Source organism: Solanum tuberosum, unplaced genomic scaffold, assembly GCF_000226075.1.
Source record: "Solanum tuberosum cultivar DM 1-3 516 R44 unplaced genomic scaffold, SolTub_3.0 scf00159, whole genome shotgun sequence".
Classification (NCBI taxonomy): domain Eukaryota; kingdom Viridiplantae; phylum Streptophyta; class Magnoliopsida; order Solanales; family Solanaceae; genus Solanum; species Solanum tuberosum.
Window position 1 is genome coordinate 1,281,837 of NW_006239089.1, and position 21,560 is coordinate 1,303,396.

Below are 21,560 nucleotides of genomic sequence, written 5' to 3' on the forward strand. Positions count from 1 at the left end.
GATTGCTAAAGTTAACATAGCTGGAGATGAACTAAGATTTAGGACGAAAAAATTGCCTTATGTTGCATATATAACATTGACCAGCCAGTAGAGTCACTTCTGTTTACAGATATCATTCTATATACAATGTCAAACTGGACAATGAACTACAACACAGCATATGAAACATGTTCTACCTCAGCAATACTTAAATACCTTAGGCAAATTAGGTTGACAGTAATCCTAATTTGTACAAACATACAAACTCATCACTTATGCTGAATTTGCAAGAGCAAGTTTCTCATTAAGCTTTGCAATCCGAGCCTGAAATGGTTAACGATGATAATACATCAGTTGTGAAAAAAAAAACACAGATATTACGAGGAACAGATAGTTCTCCCCTGTGTGCATGTGGAGTTGTGGACTCAGCTGACAATTATTTCAGGCCCATAATTCTTTCTTGTCATAAAATATGCACTTTGGATTTTGGAAGGCATAGAAACATTTCAACAAACACCAGGGCCGGCTCTATGTATACAAAAATAAGGCATTGGCCTTAGGCCCCCAATTTTAGGGGGCCTCAATTTTTTACCAAGAATAAATTATGTGTTAATTTTTAAAGAAAAACATTAATTATTTATGATAAAAAGTATATATTTAAAATTATTATTTTATTCTCTTCAACCCAATTCAAATAGAAAAAATCAAGAAAATATTGTTTTATTTTCTTACACTCTCTCTACTAATACTCACATTATTTTCTTTTTTACTCTTTTTACACTCTCTTCTTTAAATTATTGATAAGTTAGAGTAATATTCTGTCAAAAATATCAATTAATAGTCAAAAAGTGTTGAACAAATTGAATTGTAAATTCTTTTTCCATTTCTTCTTAGATTTTCAAGCATTACAACAACCATAGTAAAATGTGGGGTAACCAAATTATCAACTTCATCAAAGCTATGGTTTTAACTCTTATATTTATTTGAAATTTGTCAACTTATTACTTGTAGAACTATGTTAACAATTCATATAATGATTGCCCGAGTAAAATAATATTTTTCAACGTTGAATTAATAAAATCTTATTTAAAACTAATAATTGAAAAAGAAATTGAATAAATCATTTATATATATAAAAGAAATATTAGGTAATACTTAGCATTTAAAAATGTAAGAAAAATAAATTTTAAATAAATGCATGTAAAGTTTGTTTAGATTTTAGGCCTCTAATTAAGATTTCGCTTTAGGCCTCCGATTACGTTGAGCCGCCCCTGACAAACACCAGCCTGCACATGCATTAGCATTGTGGTGTGCATGGGCAGATCTCTCTACATACAGAAAAACACGAAGTGTACTGCCACAATCACAAAAAGTTGTGATACCTTTTCATGGGCATGTGGAGATTTTTAGTTTTAGTTAGATATTTAAAGCTTAAATTTTTTCCCAGTAACTTGTAGCAAATTCATAACTTGGTAAATCATTTCAGTTCTACTAAGGAATATAAAGCTTAAAATCATTTTGTTCCTCCAATATTGGTGGCAGTTTTACAATCTTGCAATTTATGTGCTTTTCCAGCCTATCTTGTTGATAACACACTATCAGTTATTAAGATATTACCTATTGAAGAAGAGGCTTTATTTAATTATTGACACAACAGGCTAGACTAGAGACTTCTACCATGTTATAACCGTATTTAAACTATTACTGCATGAACTATATCAGATTTCTGTCACTTCTAAAATAACATCTTCATTTGCTTACGAAATTGTGTATTCTTGTTTGGTGTTGCCAAAAGTAGATGTAAGGAAACCAACCTTAAAAATAAGCTTAAAGCCATAGGATTTGCAGTGCAGAACAGATGCCAAAAGTTAAACCAATTCTATTCTAGAACTACAACAAACATGAATTGCACCTTGAAGGATTTTGAGCGACGGATGGACGGATCTAACTGTAAAGCCATGGAGTATGACTTCTCGGCTGCATCGACATGGTCCAGAGCCATCAAAACATCACCTTGGCAGATATAACCCTGTAAAAATTAAAACTAATAAATATTTGCAACTAGGGATTAGGTGTAGATATAGTTATTCGATGTTCACTTCCTAGTTCCTACAATAATTGCAGAAAGAGAGTACATTATTATGCAATCATATATTGTATTTGCTGTATACTGAAGTGGAAACGAAGGGAATTGAGACCTCATGGTTAAAAACGCTAATGTGAGTGTTTAATTTAAGCACAACCATATGCTTTTCATGTATACTTAAGCAGCAGTAACAAATAACCAAATTACTTCAGGATAATTGGGAGCAATATTCAATGCCTCCTTAGAATCATCAAGTGCCTCAGCCAAATTCCCCATTGCCAACTCTGCAGCACACCTGATTGAAGACACTTATTTCAGCATCTTGTTCACATGCATTCTGACCATCTAGACAACAAGGCATTAGTGACGAAATATTAAATATAAATTTGGACACTGGAACAAAATCAAGTGATCCAAGAGTTTTTCAAATGACTTCAAGAAAACTCAGTAAATTAATTAGGAAGGAAGCCGTGAGCAAAAAATGCCAGGACATACACTCAAGGGACAGAATAATGATGTTGTTTTCACTAAAAATTGCAACACGTTCATGTGAATAACAGAGAGATTTAGTGTATCCTTCAGATTTATTTGATTACAAAAAGTCTTAATTTTCCATGGACGAGATTTTAAACACAATAAACCTGTCTTTGAGCATAATATGAACACCTCCAAACGGCTTTAGAGCAATGGCCTGCACAAAAAAATGGCAACATCAGTAACGATAGGCACCAATCTTGTATTAGATACAACAAATAGGCCATATCTAAACGAAACCTGTAAAGCTAAAAATATAAGTAACGATGGCAACATAGAAATAGTGAAAGGATTATAGCATCATGTTAACTTCAATGACCCTTAGGTCACACTGTTGATTGTAGAAAGCTGCAGATTATTTCCGCTGGAAGAAATCCTAATGCACTAGCAAAAAAGATATGTATAACGAGATTTACAATTTCTTTCTGGTACTGACAAAACACAAATCTGTGAGTCTGGTGAATGAACTGGTATCTACAGCTTAGCATTATCATTCTCTCATTATCACCCTCTCAATATAAAATTCAGTACTTCAATTCGCAAGACAACTAGGAAAGGTGCTTAAGAAGTAAAATTACATCAGACATCGGAAATAAAGAACCTCCTTGAAGCAGACTAGATAATAGATTGGCTGGAAACCCTAGGTCTTGGGGAAAAATGTCCTCATAATACATATCTTGTCTAGGCTTTTTGAATTTTGAATCATTTTTTCCGTCTTGGTCATAAGCTATGTTGCTCGGACTCTTCAAAAATGTCAACGGGTGCGTGTCGGATTCTCCAAAAGTAGTGTATTTTCGGAGAATCCAACACGGGTGCGGCATCGAAAGTGAAGAGTCCGTGCAACTTAGGTCATAAGTATCCGTCTGAGATTAGAAATTCTTCACTTCAATTAACTTGAAAGGGAAAGTTGCTACGAACTTTTAAACCTCAAGCTTCTGATAAACCGTGCCATCTCTATGTTGAAAATTATGTGAATCAATGGCATTCTCTTTTTTTTTTTTAATAGTTTCTTCACGATTATTAATTTTTATCATGAAATACTTGGATGGCCTCACATTCACTATACTAATCAGAGTAGTATTTGATGCATTGATATTCATTCCAGGGCACACTATCCAGTTAAGACAGTAGAAAAAACCTCAATGGTCAGTCTCACCACAACACTCTCTTAACTTTTTGATCCATAGCATTCATCAGAAGCATTTCAAAGAAATATCTTCAGCAAAACTTGATTCAGTGTAATTCAGCGAAGTATGAAACCACACACCTGTGAGAGCAAACCATGAGCCTCAGAGAAATTACCATTACCCATCTCATCTTCAGCTCTTTTCCTCAACGCTAAAGCCTCCAAACTTCTCCGACTCTCTCCTTCAACGTCATCCCTACCAAGACAGACGAACGCCATAGTTTCAGCAGCTCGAGTAGGAGTACCAACGTGCTTCACATATACAGCACCGGGTAAAACGACGACGTTAGGTCCAGCCCCGCAACGGCCAAGACATCCACAGGAATTAACCGCTACAAAGGGAGGAGCAATTCCAGATAAAACTTGAAGGGTATCCAAGGATCCCTGTTTCCTGCATGCCCTCTCTGTACAAAGTCGAATTTCTATCTTCCTTTCTACCTCTTCTTCTTTTACTGACGATGCTTTGATTCTTGTATCGTTAATGGGCTTGGATTTGGGAAGTGGAAAGAGGAGGAATGGCGAAAAGGGTTGCTGAGAAATGCTTCTGAGAGTGCTCAAATGGATTGCACTCATCGTTTTACTTGAATTACTTCTTGTTTCTCCAATTTCTTCTTTACTCTTTAGCTTTCTTCATTGAGAAAAATTGCTCGCCGGAGAGATGACGGAGACTGCAGCGGTTTAAGGCGGGTACCGGATAATGGAATATTCTTCTGTTCTATTTGAGCCATCCAATTATTAAGGCCCAATTTACGAAAGGCTAACTTCTTCAAATTATTTACTTCTTATTATTACTCCCCCGTCTCTAATTACTTGTCCACTTATATCCTCCGCATAGAAATGCGGTGATATGTAGTGAAGATGTTACTCCCTCTGTCTCATTTTATGTGAGATAGTTTGACTCGGCATGAAGTTTGAGAAAGAAATAAATACTTTTAAAACTTGTAGTCTAAAATGAATGATAGTAATTTGTGTGACTATAAATCATTTCATTAAAGGTAAAATTGATGTTTTAAAGTTAAATTGTTACTTAATATAAAAATGTGTTAATTTTTTTAGAACTGACTAAAACAAAAAAATAAGTCATATAAATTGAGACAGAGAAAGTACATGATATTCGCTAATTGAAAAAAGTTTGACATTTGCTAGTAGCCTAGTACATTGATTTTGAACCTATTGCTTTTCTAAGAGTATTTTGACTTCATCATAGATTTTGATATATTATATAGGATGATGACATGAGTTGAATTTAAATGGAAAAATATGGTCAGTAAAGATTCACATAAGTCAATATCTCAACTCATTTAAGATTGAGACATAGTTATTATTGTTGGTTAAATTTGAATTAAAATTTCAAACTCATAGCACATTTGAATTTTTTTTTAAGCATAGAACTGTCTTAAATGTTAAAGAGTGTCACATAAGAAGCCAAACAAGAAAAAAAATTATTAGCAAATTGGATAAACATCTTAAAAAGCTACAATATTGCGAGATAGAAACATATTGATACATTGACATTGCTAGAATAGTGTGTTGGTCTCTCTAATACAAGCACTCTTTAGGCATTTGAGTGAATCTTGCAGTATCCTTACAATAATCATACACCAAGTACTTATTTTGAACCATTTTGAATTGGCGTTTTTTGCTCTTTTCTAGCCTCTTCTTGGCTGGTTTATCCCACAAAAATTGTGCTAACTTGCCACATTTTGCACCTGCAGCAATTGTGTCCTCACCAGACAAATCACAAGCATCGATCTCGAATGATCGAAATGTTGTAACAAATGGAGAGTGGCTCCAGTTTGTCTTCACTCTCCCTCCTTGTGTAGCCCAGTCATCTGCATTCCACAATGATCCATAGATTCCCATGCCTTGATTTTTCGGGTATGGAACGCCTTTCTTCTCCTTGTTTTTGAACACTCTAATTGGAATATCATCAACTGAAAAGCTGCAAAAAATTCATGTGACCAGTAAAATTAGTCATTGTTAGCGTAGATTTAACTTATATACACTGACAATATAAAATTCTAAAATAGTAACACTCTCGGTCCTACGGAGTTGCACCTCTACATGTTTCATGGAAAGCTCAAACATATTTAGAGATATGGCTGAAGTAAGAATTACTTACATGATAGAATGATGATTCCAAAAGAAAGAGTAAGTGTGGAAGTCCACTGTTGGGTCGAACCACAGACCATGCCTCTGCTCTCGATCTCCGGTGCCATTCACGTAGACATTTGTTTGCACTAGGTATGGTTCCCCTGAAACATTCCCAAGAAATTCAAAGTCCAGTTCGTCGTGATTAGCTCCTTCTGATGACATCTACAAACCACATATTTCCAGTAATTAGCAGCATAATTAGGCCATAAGTTATAGTTTGAAGAAACAATATATTGGTCTTGATGATTATTTGGCATGATTTTCATCACGTACATAAAATGCAATGACTGTTCCAGCTGAATCTCCTTTAACTAGTTTGATCTGTGCACTGGCTTTCCCAAACAAATATTTGAACTTCGACTCAAATCCGCAGCCTTTGTGAATATGAACATAATCAATCAAATGGTTATGTAATTATATTGCATTGGATAGGCAATAATATAAGATATGAGGTGAGTGAATGAAGTCTTACCAGAAGCGCTGTCAAGGGAGAGAGTAACTTGGTCTCCTACAACAGCAATATGGTCTGGTGCCCAGCTGGACTCGAAAACATCGGTGAAGTTGACACCAACCCCTGTGTTTAGTAGCATAGACAGGATCAAAAAGACAATCACAAAGGATGACATTGCTGTCTGGAACTTGAAGATGATTAATTTCAGAGTCCAGACGAAAAAGGTTCAAGTCTATCGGTCTGTTAGGAAAAGCGCCAATCAAGAACTTGGAGCCACTCTAGTTTTATTTATATAGAAGTTGTATTAACATGGTACTACTAGACTTTATATTTTTTATATTAGTATCATGGAGTACAAAAAGCAAGAGAATATGTTTTAGTGGCAGCCATGGTACAGTGGACTGTTTGTCAGCAAGGCAGCCTTTTTCTTCTCTTGTTACTATATATATTCTTCCTTTACCAAATGAACTGATTCTTTGCTGCACTCCACTAAGGCACTAACTACAAGTTTTTATAGTAAATATTCTACAATGGAAACTTCAATGACAGTATTTATTAGAAGACATTATAGGAGGGGAGGAACAAGTGGGAAGTTAGTTATTAGGTAGTAGAGTGAAGCAAACCATACAGTATATATACTGCCAAAAGTTATGTATGGCAACAACCCACCCACTAAAGTATCAGAAAACGCACTATGATTTTGTGACTGAATGAAGAAGGGAATAAACAAGAATAGATTATTCCAACCTGCAATGCAAATCCCCAGAAGAGTAGTAGGGTAATAAGCACTCCGTAACTTGTTCATTATATTACATATACAAAATTTAGGGGGATTTCAAATCGGTTGAATTGCAATGAGTAATTCCATTAGTTGAAAGTGAGAAACTAGATGAAGTATCTTCAAGAATAGCCAAAGTTAAATGGGCAAGCACATTACAGGTCCAAGTAAAGGTGGATCCAGGATTTGAAGATGACAGGGCACCTCTATCCTTAACATAGTCATGGAAAGTACTGATTACAGGGTGAGAAGATGAAATCACCTTTGAACTCTTTGCTATAGAAAATTCAGGTTAACTGTCAAACATATCATGGTGATAAGTGCGAAGTCAAAACAAAAATCTGAAATTCTGCGACATTTGAATAGATCTGCAATCTCTTCATATGACTCACCCAATCAATATACCTCGTGTTACACATACTAGAGTTAATCCCTGGAGGCTACACACTGTCCATAGGAAGAGGGAATGAGTTAAGCTGCCGGGCCGTATGTACCAGGCACAGTTGAGATTAGTAGACAGTAGACACCCTTAGGCCCCTCCTCCACCACCTGGAGAGTAATGCTAGTAGCCACTGTTCAAGCTCCAAAAATTATACAAATGGAAGGATGCATCTGGCAAAGAACTAAACAGAATGAAACTATTAAAATTACGAGATATAGAATCGCATGGATGAAACACTCTGAGGAATCTTATCAGATACTAGCAGATCAAAACCAGAAGCAAGTAGAAGTTGCTTTTTGACCGAATTGTGAGCGTTCTATAACTGGTCAAAACTAAGAGGGAAAATCAAACAAGGTGATCTCTAGGACAAAGTATCAAGTTATATGGAGAAGTAAAGAACCAACAATACAAAGTGATTTTGTCACAGTCAGCTCACTCTTGTAATGACTTGTAAAAACACCCAATTCTATCCATTTGAAGTCGATGTAGAAGAAGGCATATCCTGGGCATAAAAGGCTACTATGGCAAACAGACTGACAGTAATCAGCCTTTGAAGTAACTATCCATGAAGTCCTTTGGCAAAAGCTTAAGAGTAATCAGTCTCTTGAGTTAAAAATTGAGAATGAAGTTCTTTAACACATCCGCGCCCTGAAGAAAAGGGATCCTTTCAAGTAACTATCCATGAAGTAGCCGGCAATGCAGAAAACACCAACAACAACATGCAGGGACAACGTGAATCATTTTGTGTGACCTGACGCTAAAAAGAGGGCTTGTACTGCAGCTTCAATCTTGGAAAAGTATGCCCCCATGATGACAACAATCTCTGGACCAGCAAATGAAAAAGCTTGTCATCCTTCACCCATTTAACATAATCAAGGGCATCTTTCTTTGATCCATAAAGTACTGCACAAAAAGGAGTTTAAGCAGAAAAAGAAAAAAGAACCAAAGAACAACCTACTTTTTACGACAAATCCAGGAAACAGGACCTACAATGACTTGTAATAACACCTGAAGTGGTGGATTAAAAAAAATCTGATTAGAACCATCGTACAAGTTATTTAGAAAACTCTCCATGCAGGAAGGAGAACAATGACATAGTTAACATAGCATACAAGCCACTATAGGCATAACCGCATAAGTTCGCAAACAAGCCAGATGCATCCAAAAAACAATTTGCCTTTAAAGACCAAATAGGGACAGCAGGTAAGGTAATTGTCAACCAATCTTGTTATCTTTCCTCTTTTGGGGTAAAAAAAGAAAGAGAGAAAGGAAGCCTAATTTCCAGGCAGATTAAATGGTAGCTTTTCAATTACACGAACATTGGAACCCTTAGACAAGAAGTTTGTTGTCTACTACATATAAACTAGAATAGATACATCTTACTGTTGTCAACTCTCGTCAAATGATAGAAATGAGGGAGTAAACAATTAGTGAGTTACCTGCATAAAATATAGGTGTCTACTGACCACCTCTTATGACGTCTTTGATGAACAAAAAATGGTAATAATATACATTATATATTCTTTGCCAGCTTCTCTTTTAGAATCAGGCTCTTCCAACAAGCTCCCTCTTGGAGATGAGAATGATGTAGACTTGGCAATTCATGTTTGTTTTCCCCAGAACACCTTCATCTCCAAACAGAAATCCTGTTCTTATTGTTGAAAGAATAATTTGTGGTTTAGGGAGAAAACCAGTGAGCTCTTGAAAAGAGATGGAATGTTCTTCAAGAAAAAGTAGAACTTGGTTCTTCATGTATTTCATTACAGAAGTTCAAAAGCCCAACTTAGAGAGACCATAATTGCAACAGTTCACGACCACAAGCTTTGGATCAGAGCTGCAATTAGGCTACGCCCATCCCTTAAAGTAAATTTTGATTAGCATCATCATCCAAGGAATAAATTGCTGAAGTCCCCAAATGTTTATGACTTCCGGTTATAGACTATGGAAAGCACAAACCGAATGAAATGATCCGAAAATCATCCATCCATATCTCACCAGTAATCCCCACATGAACATGATCCATCTCTAAAGTGATGGAACCTACTTGAATCTCGCACGGTGATCTCCCTTCCAACAATTTTTGAGATAACTTTAATTGCAGCATGACAATCCACACAAGCTCGCAAGTTTTTCATAATGATAATGGGTGATCCTTCTGGAGTATTAATCAATGCAAACGCAATGGCCAACCTCTCACTGTGATATTTGAGTGATTCTATTTTCATTTCTTCATCCACATTTTGAAGGGTACAACTTGTATCAGGCTTGTATCCTTCCTTGTCCATTAGCTCAACCAATGAGTTAATTTTTCTTCTAATCTGCTCAGTTTGTGGATGGGTCCTATCGTTTGCTGTGAATACATGAACTATGTGGTCAATCTCAACCCAGCTATAGGCAGTGACCTTTTTAACTCCCCGTTCCCTCATAGCCTTCTTGACTTTTGCCGCATTTTCCCATTTGCCTGCTTCTGCATAGATGTTAGACATGTTGACATAAGCAGCGGCATCTCTAAGAGCATCCATCTTGAAAAGTTGGTCTGCAGCCTTTTTGGCAAGGTCTTGATTCTTATGAATTCTGCATGAATTTAAAACTGAGGACCACATGACCTCATCCGGTTCAAATGGCATTTCAGAAATCAGATTCTCTGCTTCATTGAATCGTCCACTTCTACATAACACGTCAATCATGGTTGCATAATGTTTTCTCCTTGGATCAAGTTTATATACTTGAGTCATGGAATTAAAATACCATAATGCCTTTTCAACAAGCCCACGGTGGCTGCAGGCAGTTAGGACACTGAGGAAACTAACAGAATCAGGGTAGAGACCTGATTCAATCATATCCGCGAATGAGCTAAATGTGGCCTCAGCATTACCATTCTGAGCATATGCCGAAATCAGTGCATTCCAACATACTATATTCCTATCGGGCATCTCTTTGAAAACTTCAATTGCATCTTTCATGGACCCACAATTTGCATACATGTCTACAAGAACACTGCCAGAAAAAACACTAGACAACAATCCCAATCTGATCACAGATGAGTGTAATTGCTTCCCAAGAGAAACTGAAGCCAAATTAGCTGAAGCTTTTAAAGTGCTAGCAAAAGTTGCCTGGTCACCGTGAACATTTTCTCTATTCATCTCCTTGAACATTTTCAGTGCCTCCTCATGAAAACCCTTCTGAACATATATTGAGATTATGGCTGTCCATGGAACAGAATTTCTGTAGGCCAGATTTGCAAATATTCTGTTGGCATCCTCAAATTTTTCACACTTTGCATACATGTCAACAAGGGCATTTCCTACTTGTACTTCTGAAACAGCTGCTGTCACCACTGCCTGTGCATGGGTTTGTCTTCCCATTGATAAATTTAGTTCTATTGCAGCTACACTCAACATCGTGGCAAACGGAAAGTTCTTTCTGTCAAATGATGTACCTTGTAGCCTTTTGAAGAGATCAAACGATTTCTCATACTGCCCATTCCATGCATAACCTGTGATAATTATGTTATACGAAACACCATCTAACTGGGGCATCTCATCAAAGAGATTCTTTGCTAAATCTATATAGTCATGCTTAGAGTAGAGATCAAGCAATGCATTTGCAACAAATATGTCCCAGACATAGCTTGTCTTGATGGCAAGTCCATGAATTTGTTGGCCAAAAATAACATCCTCTGATCCAACACTCATACCTAGCATTGCTGCAAAAGTAAAACCTGAAGGCTGAAAATCCATATTCCGCATTTGCATAAAAAGTTTCAATGCTTCTTCACGAAAACCGTATTTTGTGTACCCTGTTATCATCACATTGAAGCTTACTGAATCTTTAGTTGGCATTTCACTGAAGAGCTGAGACGCTATATCGAGGCAGCAAGTTTTGCAGTACGAATCTACCAGACTGTTGAAAACAATAAGACTTGCACTAAATCCAAATCTAATGATATGGGAATGAATCTGAAGTACTTCTTTTAAAGTAGTTGTATCATCAAAACCTGATAATAGAGTTGCAAAGGTGATATGATCCGGCTTAACCCCCGACCTACACATCTCAGTGTAAAGATTAAAAGCTTCTTTGGGCTGATTGTTCTGAGAGTAACCACCAATCATTATAGTCCATGAAACTTCATTACGAGAGAACATGCTATCAAATAACTCCCTAGCACGAAAAAGATTGCGAGACTTCACATAACCCGAAACCATCATGTTCACAGAGCTAGTGTTTCTGTAAGGCATTTCATCAAACAGTTGACGTGCCTTTGCTATTTGATTTGCTCTTACTAAATCCTTCAGTTTGAAGTTAAAACGAGAGATTTCTGGGTCAAAACCCGTTTTAACAATGCGGGCATCTACTGGAACATTAACAATTCGTTCACTACATTTCATAATCAACATTGAATTAGAAATGTTCCATAAACCAAAATACAATGAAAAAAATAGTAATAACAAGAAAGAAAGAAAAAAACCTGAAGCCACAGTAGAATCTCTTGGAGAAGATTCTAATTACACCCCATGGATTTTTAGCTCTTGAACTTCCCATTGTGTTGCAAGGATAACAAAAAAAGATTAAATTTTTAGAAGTTCAAGAACTAAGAGGACAGAAACCCAACTTGTTGGCAAGGAAAAAAAAGTGTAGTAAGCAGAAAATTTAGTTGTACTATTTAATTAACACAAAGTGATCAACAATGTTTGAGTGACAGTAACTTGGATAACATTAGTAGCCTTTGTAAACATGACAAATCATCCCAGGTAAAAGTGACCTATTACTTTACTATTAAAAAACATATCATAATATATAAGTTCAAGTTTTTAGAAAATATATAGTTTGAAAGTTTCAAAAAAAAAAATCACTGGTATATTTTGTCTAAATTCATGTAAATGTATATGGAGTACGAAGATTATATTTGAGACTTTATTGTTATAGCAAATAAAATTAGTAGATAAAATCCAATGACTTAAATTGTTATAGCATATAAAATTTAGTTACTTTGATGTGAAAAAAATAGTTTGAGTAAACACAGGTTCAAAACATTGCAGCAATTATGTATATTTTTAATCTGACATTTTTTAGAATTATTTTATCTTTTTCGTGTTTCAATTTATATAATTCTATTCAAGTATAAAGATCAAATTAATCATTATTTAGTGTGAATTCAAAAAAAATAAAACTTGAAAACAAATTCACAAAACTTCATAAAAATATTACAAGTCATAATTATTAAATGTATAATTTTTTTCAATTGATATCTAAACAAATCAAAATTCTATACAAACTGAGCTAACTTTAGTTATTAAATATATGCCCTTTTTCGAAGTTTGTGTTACAAAACCTTATTACTTGTGAAGTTAGGAAAATCAGCAGGAATTAACCCTTTAGAGATCCCCTTCAAGCTCGTAGCTGCGATAAAACAGAGAACAAAGCATCGAAGGCAAGGATCCATGTCGGACCCATACGAGAGAGTGACCGGAGGTCGGTTGATGTTCAAAGGAGGCGCAGTAGCCAGCCGCAGCAAAGCAATCGATAAGAAGAAGAAGAAAAAGAAGAACAAGTCTGCCGAAGACGTCGTTTCCGATGAGCCTTTAACCGGTGACGCCGCCCTTGCCGCTACTGAGCAACAAGCTGACGCTCCTGAGGATATGTTTACGATTGACGCCGCTAAGCGCAGGAAATACGATGATTTGTTCCCTGTTGAGGCCAAGAAATTCGGGTACGACCCGAATGCTAAAGCCAAGTCCGTAGAAGATGCCCTTGATGACCGGGTCAAGAAGAAAGCAGACCGTTACTGTAAATGAATTCCTATGCTTTTTAGGTACTGTGTGTTAATCCTTGTAATTTCAATATGATTCTCAGTTTTCTGTGATCTAGGGCTTACTTATAACTTGACATTAGTGTTTTTAGCCCCAGTTTTTATTGCCTGTATCAATAGAATCGTATTTCGGAGTGTAGTTAATATTTGATTACAAACACTTTGAGTATTGTTGCGTTCGACAATTCAAACCTCAAAGGATGTCTGCCTAATTCTCCCCTCTCAATGAGTAAAATTTTCTTTGACACAGCATTAGTCAATTTGCTTATCTTCAGTCTCTTGTTAATGAGGGAATTGTTAACTAAACAGAGATTTGATTTTTTCAATGTTTGTAGGAATATCAATAAGCAATACAATGATTGAATCAAGCTTTCTGTAGATGCTGAGTTCTGGCTCAGTTAACTAATTTTATCAACTTCGGCTGTATCTACCTTTCCGTGGTTTATTAGATGCATCTAATGTAGAAGTTAAGAACTAACATCTGATGTTCCTAAACTAAGCCCATTAAGTAAGAAGAAATTTGATACTACCTTAGTTCTTCTGCATGCTGAAAATACTACAGCGACTTCAAAGTTTTAGAAAGACTACAATGTTTTCTTACCAAATAGACAGAATGTAAGACTAGCAAAACATCTTAGATCAGATCCAATGCTTTCACTTGTTGCCCGTGGCCTCAATCTCCTCTTCATACATCTTCTGCTCCTAGAAATTTTTCTCTTATTAGTGTCAACTTACTGTAAACTTGTCTCATGGTCAATCTGTCTCTTGGGGATTCAGCTGAACATGCAACACCAATCTCAAGTATGCCAACCAAGCATTCCATCTGTTCTTTCTTGATGTTCCCCCAGTATTCTTCTCCATTGGTTGATATACTTGTCATCTCACCATGAAAAGCTTTATTTTCTAGAATCTCCATAACTTTCTCAGGCAATGCTGTTTCCACAAAGTGGTGGAGACTAGAGCTTGCTTGAAACAAAGTGTCTGTGGGTCTTCTTCCAGTGAATATCTCCAATATGAGAATCCCAAAACTGTACACATCTCCTAAAATGGAAACCTTACTACCCATGCCGTATTCTGCAACAAGCAAATTCAGCTTATAAATAAACCACTATTGTTAGAAGAAATCATATGGTGTACTCACAGTTTCTGTTCACCTAGAAACTTTACCTGGAGCTGCATAGCCAATGGTTCCCATAACTCCAAGTGAGCTAAACTGATGTAGTTCCGATCCATTACTGAATCCAGGAACGAGTCTCACCAAACCATAATCGCCCAGATGAGCTGTTAGATCTTCATCAAGAAGAATGTTCTGTGGTTTGATATCACAGTGAATCATGGGTGTTTGGCACTGATGGTGAAGATAATGAAGTGCAGAGGCCACATCTATTATGATATTCATTCTCTGAAGTATGGTCAAACTACTCTTTTGTATCTCCCTTTCCGGATGTAGCCATTCATCCAAGTTCCCTTTTGGCATGAACCGAAAGACTAAAGCTTTAAACTCATTTCCCTTGAAATCAGAACTTGAGCATGCGCTGATGACCTTGACAAGGTTCCGGTGCCTAATGTTTCTCAATGCTTGGCATTCTGCTATGAAGCTTTTTGAAGCACCTTGATGCAGGAGATTGAGTACCTTGACAGCAACAACCATTCCATTAGAGGCAAAAGTTCCCTTGTAAACAGTTCCGGAACTGCCAGAGCCAATAAGATTTTCAGAAGAAAATCCACCAGTTGCAATGCGGAGCTCTTCATAAGAAATATTGGGGTAGAAACGTGCAGATTCTGACCTAACTTCTGGTTCTGGTTGATCTTTCAAATTTCTTCTCCAACAAAGGAAAACTATTAACAAGGCCAGGATTGAAAATGAAGCAGCAAAAACAATTGTCAAAATTAACTTGAGGGAAAGTACATCCTTCTTCTGTGTCTTCTGAGTTTCTTGATAAACACAGGGTCGTAAATGTAGCTCTTGAATCCCACCACAAAGCTTGGAATTACTGACAAATCCATATGTACTCAAATTTGAAAATATTCCGGTGATAGGAACCTCACCCTCTAGATTGTTAAAAGATAAGTTTAAGTAGAGTAAGGAAGTAAGATTTGCAATGAAGTGAGGGATTGGCCCTGATAGGTTATTGAGGGAAAGATCCAAGGACTGGAGATCCTGCAAATCTTCTAAATCGGGAATGGTCCCTAGGAGGGAGTTCCCCTTCATATAGATCTCCCCCAGGGACAAGAATTTTCCCAGAGATCGTGGAATCATACCCGAAAAATTGTTGAAAGAAAAATCTAGATAAGTAAGATGACTCCAGTTCCCAATATGCACTGGTAACGTGCCAGTCAAAGAGTTATAATATGCATAAACTTTTGTGAGGGATGAGAGAGCAATAAGTTGTTGTGGTATAGATCCAGTCAGGTTGTTTTCAGAAATGTCCAATCTTAGCAGTTGGTTACAATTTCCCAAGGTTAAAGCCTTAAAGGTATGTTACCCTCTAACCTGTTAAATCCTAAATAAAGATAGACGAGTTCAGTGAGGTTGCCTATTGAAGAAGGGATTACCCCTGTCAAGAGGTTGTTACGCAAGTCAAGACTTCCCAAGTTTGCAAGTCTTCCAATAGAATCTGGAATGCTACCTGTAAGATTATTGTTGCTCATGTCGAGTAGATTCAAATTCACCAGGTTTGAGATCTCTCTGGGTATGCTTCCACCAATTCTGTTCCCGAAGAAGAGTAGGCGTTGTAACTGACTAGAAAGGTTGACTGTTGAATGAGGTAATGTACCTACAAACTGGTTGTCTCCAAAATGGAGCATTTGTAGACTGCTGCAGTTGGTAAGAGAATTTACAAAGTCAAGGTCATCATTCTTACCGTATCCAAGATGGTTACTCCCAACATTGAGCCACAACAAATTCTGCAAGTTATCAAAACCCTTTAGTATATTTCCAGTGAATTTGTTTACAGGGAAATCAAGCTGTAGCAATTTTGAAGCATTGGCCAAAGAGGATGGTATGGAGCCATGGAATTGACAGTTCCCCAAGTGAAGTCTTTGGAGATTAGGGAAGTAGTGGCCTAAATCAGATCTGAGATTACCAGAAAAGTGGTTGAAGGAAAGTGCTATTAATTCCAGGGATGACAAATTGTACAAGGAAGGAGGGAACTCCCCGGAGAAGCTATTTACTGACAATCCAAGCAGTCTCAACTTGGTCAATCGAGCTAAAGAAGCTGGCACTTGTCCCTCTAGACTGTTGTACGATAAATACAACTCTTCTAAAGATGTAAGATTTCCAATAGACACTGGAAAGATTCCTGTCAGGTTGTTATTTCTGAGATACAATCTCACTAACTTTGTTAAAGATCCAACTTGGTAAGGAATCAGTCCCACAAGAGTGTTGTGGTCCAGCACAAGGCTCTTGAGGTTAACACAATGTGATAGATTAACTGGAATTTCCCCTGTTAGATAGTTAAAACTCAAATTCAGGTTTTGATGCCTTGACAGCCTGCTGAGTTCTTGAGGAATTCCGTCATGGAATGAATTTTCTGCCAGGTCAAGAGAATTGAGCAAAGAAAGATTTCCGAGATGATCTGAGATTGTACCTGCCAGACTCACCCTTTCCTGTGTCAGGCCACATTTTACTCCAGTCCACTGACATAAATGAACGGATTGGTTCCAAGAGGCGAAAACTCTTGATGGATCCTCAGTTATTTGGGACTTGAATCCAAGTAAGGCTAGTTCGTCAGTTTCGTTTCCAAGTATATAGTAGCTGCTGCAGCATATTTGAGAGTAGATGAGAATAGAAACACAGCATGCGTTGCCAGTAAGGTGTGGGAATTAAAACTCATTGAGAAAATTTCCATTCTGGAAAATGTCAAGGAGCAAGAGATGAATGTTGTTTTTGGTAATGGAGAGTCACTACGTGGTATAAGACACACGATTATAAAATAAGCTGCCAATGATATATCAACAATAAAATATTTTGTTAGCACATTGATTCTGAGTTTGGTTCTCTATCCACCTAAGCTTTTCTTTAAAATATGCATTAAAAAACTATCCAGTTCTTGAAATTGAATTTCAAAAGTCACGACTCTCTGGTGCATGCAAGGTAAGTGTTGACTAACTATTTTTGCTTTGCTTTGTCTTGTATTTTAAACTCAACTGCTTTTTAGGAGGAAATGCAGCTGCAATATAGCGCCTTTATACTCACTCGGTCAAAACAACACAAATGAAATACAAGATGGTCATTGACAATGACATTGTTGATGACTTTCTGATGTTCACTCCGTGGAAAAACACACGAGTTTAATTGGTCAACTTATTAGTGAAAAAGCAGGATATATGATGGAAAATCAGAACCCCTGTTATGTATTTAATATTTAGCGAACAGCCAGAATATTTGATGGAAGGATAGGGAATGATTCTCCTGTTATATATACTAGTATTCGTTCCACTTTTAAATATCATAATTTTAAAATTAAAATAATTTTATTATTCACTTATTAATAATTTTATAATCACGTGTTTCGATATAGTGGATGTAGTGTTCAACCTCGCGTGATACATAGTTAGTATCAAAGAATATGAAAAATTTAGGAACTACAAAAAATAAAAATAATGCATATTTTATAAATCAAAAAATTTTATATAAAAGATCATATTGAGTAAAAATTTAATTATCCGCGAAGAGAGTAAATGGAAAAAGTGAGAATAATAGTAATTTTTAAGTCTTCTTTTATCATTTAAATACCGTAAATCAAACTTAAAAGTGCTCCACATTTTAGTAATGTTCTATTTTTTTTATTAAAGAAGTAGAACAAAATTTGAAATATATTTTTAGTTTCTGGCATTTTGATTAAATCAATAGTGTTCTAAATTATTCAAATTTTGTCCAAAACGATATTTTTTGTTAAATGTATTCTAATTTTAAAATTATTTATCGATTTATCGATATAGATTTTCAAAAAACCATTTGATGTGATTTGTTAGTTTTTTTAATTAGTAAATTTATTTTTTGAGAAAATCCAAATTATTATCAATATATAACTATCATTTTTTTGACAGTTTTATTTGATAAATTTTGAATTAAATTTGTGAACATTATTACAAAAGAATTAACACGCTTCTCATAAGACAAAAATAAGTTAAAATTAGCTTAATAATTATCATCACTATAACATGTGATGAAATTAGGAAAGTATTTATTAATTTTTATTGTATATATGAAAAAAAATCTATACATATGTAATTTTGGGGGTTATTTAGTCTTCACCTTTGCTACAAACCATTTCTTGAAGGATTGACATCTTAAACCTCTTGTCGATATGAGCCTTGAACACATATTTGTAATCAAAATAAAATCAAACATTTCATGATTTCATAATATGCATATAATAATTGTTTCTTATTTTCATAAAAATAGAGTTTACATCTATTCTATCTCTACTTAAAACGCATTACATTAATTATGTTACGTCTCCTAATTTATCCCTTAATCTCTACCAAGATAACATAAAATCTTAGATAACTTTAGTCTAATTTTTTATATCCAAATTTAGTATACCTGCATGATTTTGAAGAAAAAAAAGTTATAAGTCATTTAATAAACTTTATGCCAAAACACTTATTGCTCGTAGTGTTACATTAAGTTTTTTTTTTAATATATACTATCGTTTTAATTTTGAAAAACGGAGAGAATAAGATTAAACAAAAAACATGATTAAGATATTACAAAATCCAAAGTGATATTAAACAATAATACTTACCTTTTTTCCTCAATAAAAACATGTTACTAAACAAATAATTTTTATTATGCTTCCTCTTAAAGCTGTGAGAAAAATTACAAAAACATAGACATGAAATTAGCATTGATGTAGATAGCAAAAAGTCAGTTTAGAGAGATCAATTCACATTGATGCATATACTTTGTTAGACGATTTTTCTTATGCTTGATCAAATATATCTACTCCTCGATAAGTTGATGTATCATTGGTATTATACGTCTATATATGATATTAAGAAAATAATGTACAAAAAAAAAAAGAATCAGAAAATTCATCATCTAAAAGTGAAGTGCTCTCTCTATATCTTCTCTACAAATTTGTGAAGAACATAATAGAACAAAATAATTATTTTTCCCTTTATATCTACTCTCTTCAAGAGGAGGCGGTTTCAAAAATAATAAAGCAAAAAAAAAAAAAAAAGCAGTTTTTGGGTAGTTATTTGCAATTCAAAAATTGTGAAAGTTCCCTATTAAAAAGGAGTCCCAATTCAAAAATCGTAAGCAAACAAACAATTTTACAGTTTTAATTAGATAAAAAAAAACTTCAACTTGTCTTTTTAAAACAGTAAATTTTTTTCTTTTCAACTTGTCTTTTTAAAACAGTAACTTTTTTTCTTTTGATAAAAAAAACTGCAGTTTTTAAGATGAAAAGAAGTGGATGAAAATGGGATAATGGGGTTTCATCCGTCCTTTTTTTTATATTTATATATATATATATATTTTATTTTTTATTTTTATTTTTTTCATCTTTGACTTTTTTAAATGTAAAAACTATGGTAACTATTTTGAAAAAGAAATCGTAGTTGTAGTTTTTCAAAAAAAACATTTTTAAATTTAACTTATTTTTAAATTTTTAAATTTATTTTTTAAAACTAAATAAATGAGAAATTTTGTGGTGCTGACACGTGTCACTTTTTCTTCTCCTATTATATATAGATAGATTTATTAATAATTCCTCCTTTCTTGGAACTAGGGGTGTTCACGGTTTGGATAAAAACCGATCCAAACCGAAAAACCAAACCAAATCGATAAAATAAAATCGATTTTATTTGGGTTTGGTTTGGTTGGTTTTAGATTTTTGAAAATCGATAGTATTTGGTTTGGTTATGGTTTTATTCTAAAAAAACCCGAAGAAATAACCGAACCGAACCGATGAATTATATACATATATTTTATTAATATACATACTTAATATATTATTTTTATAAACAATTTTAAAGATCTTATACATATTTTCATTAAAATTTCTTTATAATTTACTTATTGAAAGCAAAAATGCCCAAGATAAAACATTTATCTTATTGATTTCATGTATATGAGTGTCTATGTCAATTCTTTGTGGAACTGAAAATGTTATTGTCTCTTCCTTCTAGGCCAATATAGTGAATTTTAAAGCTTTATTGATAGTAAATTTAGTGATTGAAAGTTTAGTAATTTAAGTCATTCTAACTATTTTTCGTTTTATATGGATTGTTGTCATTTTTTTCACATTTTAAATGAATTATTTCTTTTATTTTTGTGTATGGTTAATAACCGAACCAAACCAAACCCAAACCGATAAATGTATATTATATTTGATTTGGTTTGGTTTTAATAATTTTAAAACCGATTAAGTTGGTTTGGTTTTGATTTTGACCAATAACCGATCCAAACCAACCCGTGAACACCCCTACTTGGAACAAATGTAATCGTAGTTATATTTGCAGATTAGGCACTTGTCATTCCTCAATTTAAGCCGCAAATAGCGACATTCACTAATCTCGACTATATGTCTTAGGAGTTAGGAAAGATGTAATAGAACTTTTACAGCTCTTGTCATATATCTATAATTGCTTCCAATAATTATGAATATATAGTTAATTTTTTGCGCAAGCCGTATATATTGCGTTAACAATAATGGGGAAATTTCGACGAAATGCTCTGGATTCTAGGAGGACTATAATGAGGAGGACGACAGACCCGCTCACGACAATAAGGAGAAGCAGTGGTTCAAATCCACATCGTGAGCTTTAGTGCACAAGTCGTTGAATCCCTTAATTTGGGGAACCCATTTTCCATTACATTAAAATAAAATACTTATATCATCAAACAAAAGGTTCTCTCAACTTATAAGCTATTTTTAAAGAGGTAATCCAAACATGCTAGCCTCGTATTTCTATTTGTATTTCCCAATCCTAGGATATGGTGAGGACGAACTGGATTTATGTTAGTCTGTGATCAAAATACTCAGGACGGTCAATGAGTATAGCCTCTTCTCTCTTTGTATCGCTTCTCAGCCAATAAAGAGAATCACAACGATAAGCATGTGGACTACCAAAAGATAAAAAACTGAAATTGGTTCTCAGTTGGATTTCATCGCTCCAATGAAAGT

General features: G+C 34.9%; 4 protein-coding genes, 1 non-coding gene and 1 pseudogene across 6 annotated transcripts; 1 reads left to right on the plus strand and 5 right to left on the minus strand.

The window, feature by feature from the left end:
• Window positions 1-47: 47 nt before the first annotated feature.
• LOC102602076 (uncharacterized) lies at window positions 48-4,528 on the minus strand. Its single transcript, XM_006353883.2, has 5 exons — window positions 3,867-4,528; window positions 2,707-2,756; window positions 2,273-2,360; window positions 1,892-2,008; window positions 48-303 (listed from the first exon to the last, which is right to left on the minus strand). Exons 1-5 carry the CDS (start codon window positions 4,356-4,358, stop codon window positions 253-255), a joined length of 798 nt encoding a protein of 265 aa, XP_006353945.1. The 5' UTR covers window positions 4,359-4,528; the 3' UTR covers window positions 48-252.
• Window positions 3,359-3,413, minus strand: MIR5303B (microRNA MIR5303b). The gene has a single exon (NR_130353.1). It is a non-coding gene; the product is annotated as a microRNA MIR5303b (primary transcript).
• A 701-nt stretch (window positions 4,529-5,229) lies between the features above and the next one.
• On the minus strand, window positions 5,230-7,554 carry LOC102579985 (xyloglucan endotransglucosylase/hydrolase protein 9-like). Its single transcript, XM_015311557.1, has 4 exons — window positions 6,412-7,554; window positions 6,213-6,313; window positions 5,908-6,101; window positions 5,230-5,727 (listed from the first exon to the last, which is right to left on the minus strand). The coding sequence occupies exons 1-4, from the start codon at window positions 6,563-6,565 to the stop codon at window positions 5,325-5,327; spliced, it is 852 nt and encodes a 283-aa protein (XP_015167043.1). The 5' UTR covers window positions 6,566-7,554; the 3' UTR covers window positions 5,230-5,324.
• Window positions 6,427-12,361, minus strand: LOC102602404 (putative pentatricopeptide repeat-containing protein At2g01510). 2 transcript variants are annotated; one of them, XM_015311555.1, is made up of 4 exons: window positions 12,079-12,361; window positions 9,050-11,987; window positions 7,561-8,433; window positions 6,427-6,513 (listed from the first exon to the last, which is right to left on the minus strand). In XM_015311555.1, the coding sequence occupies exons 1-2, from the start codon at window positions 12,150-12,152 to the stop codon at window positions 9,602-9,604; spliced, it is 2,460 nt and encodes an 819-aa protein (XP_015167041.1). In that variant the 5' UTR covers window positions 12,153-12,361; the 3' UTR covers window positions 6,427-6,513; window positions 7,561-8,433; window positions 9,050-9,601. The 2 variants fall into 2 exon arrangements, with proteins under 2 accessions (XP_015167041.1, XP_006353946.1); XM_006353884.2 differs by having other exon boundaries at window positions 7,561-8,513.
• A 543-nt stretch (window positions 12,362-12,904) lies between these two features.
• On the plus strand, window positions 12,905-13,664 carry LOC102602746 (uncharacterized). Its single transcript, XM_006353885.2, has one exon. It carries the CDS (start codon window positions 13,052-13,054, stop codon window positions 13,403-13,405), a length of 354 nt encoding a protein of 117 aa, XP_006353947.1. The 5' UTR covers window positions 12,905-13,051; the 3' UTR covers window positions 13,406-13,664.
• Window positions 13,665-13,744: 80 nt separating this feature from the next.
• On the minus strand, window positions 13,745-17,512 carry LOC102580307 (putative receptor-like protein kinase At3g47110; annotated as a pseudogene).
• Window positions 17,513-21,560: the final 4,048 nt, after the last annotated feature.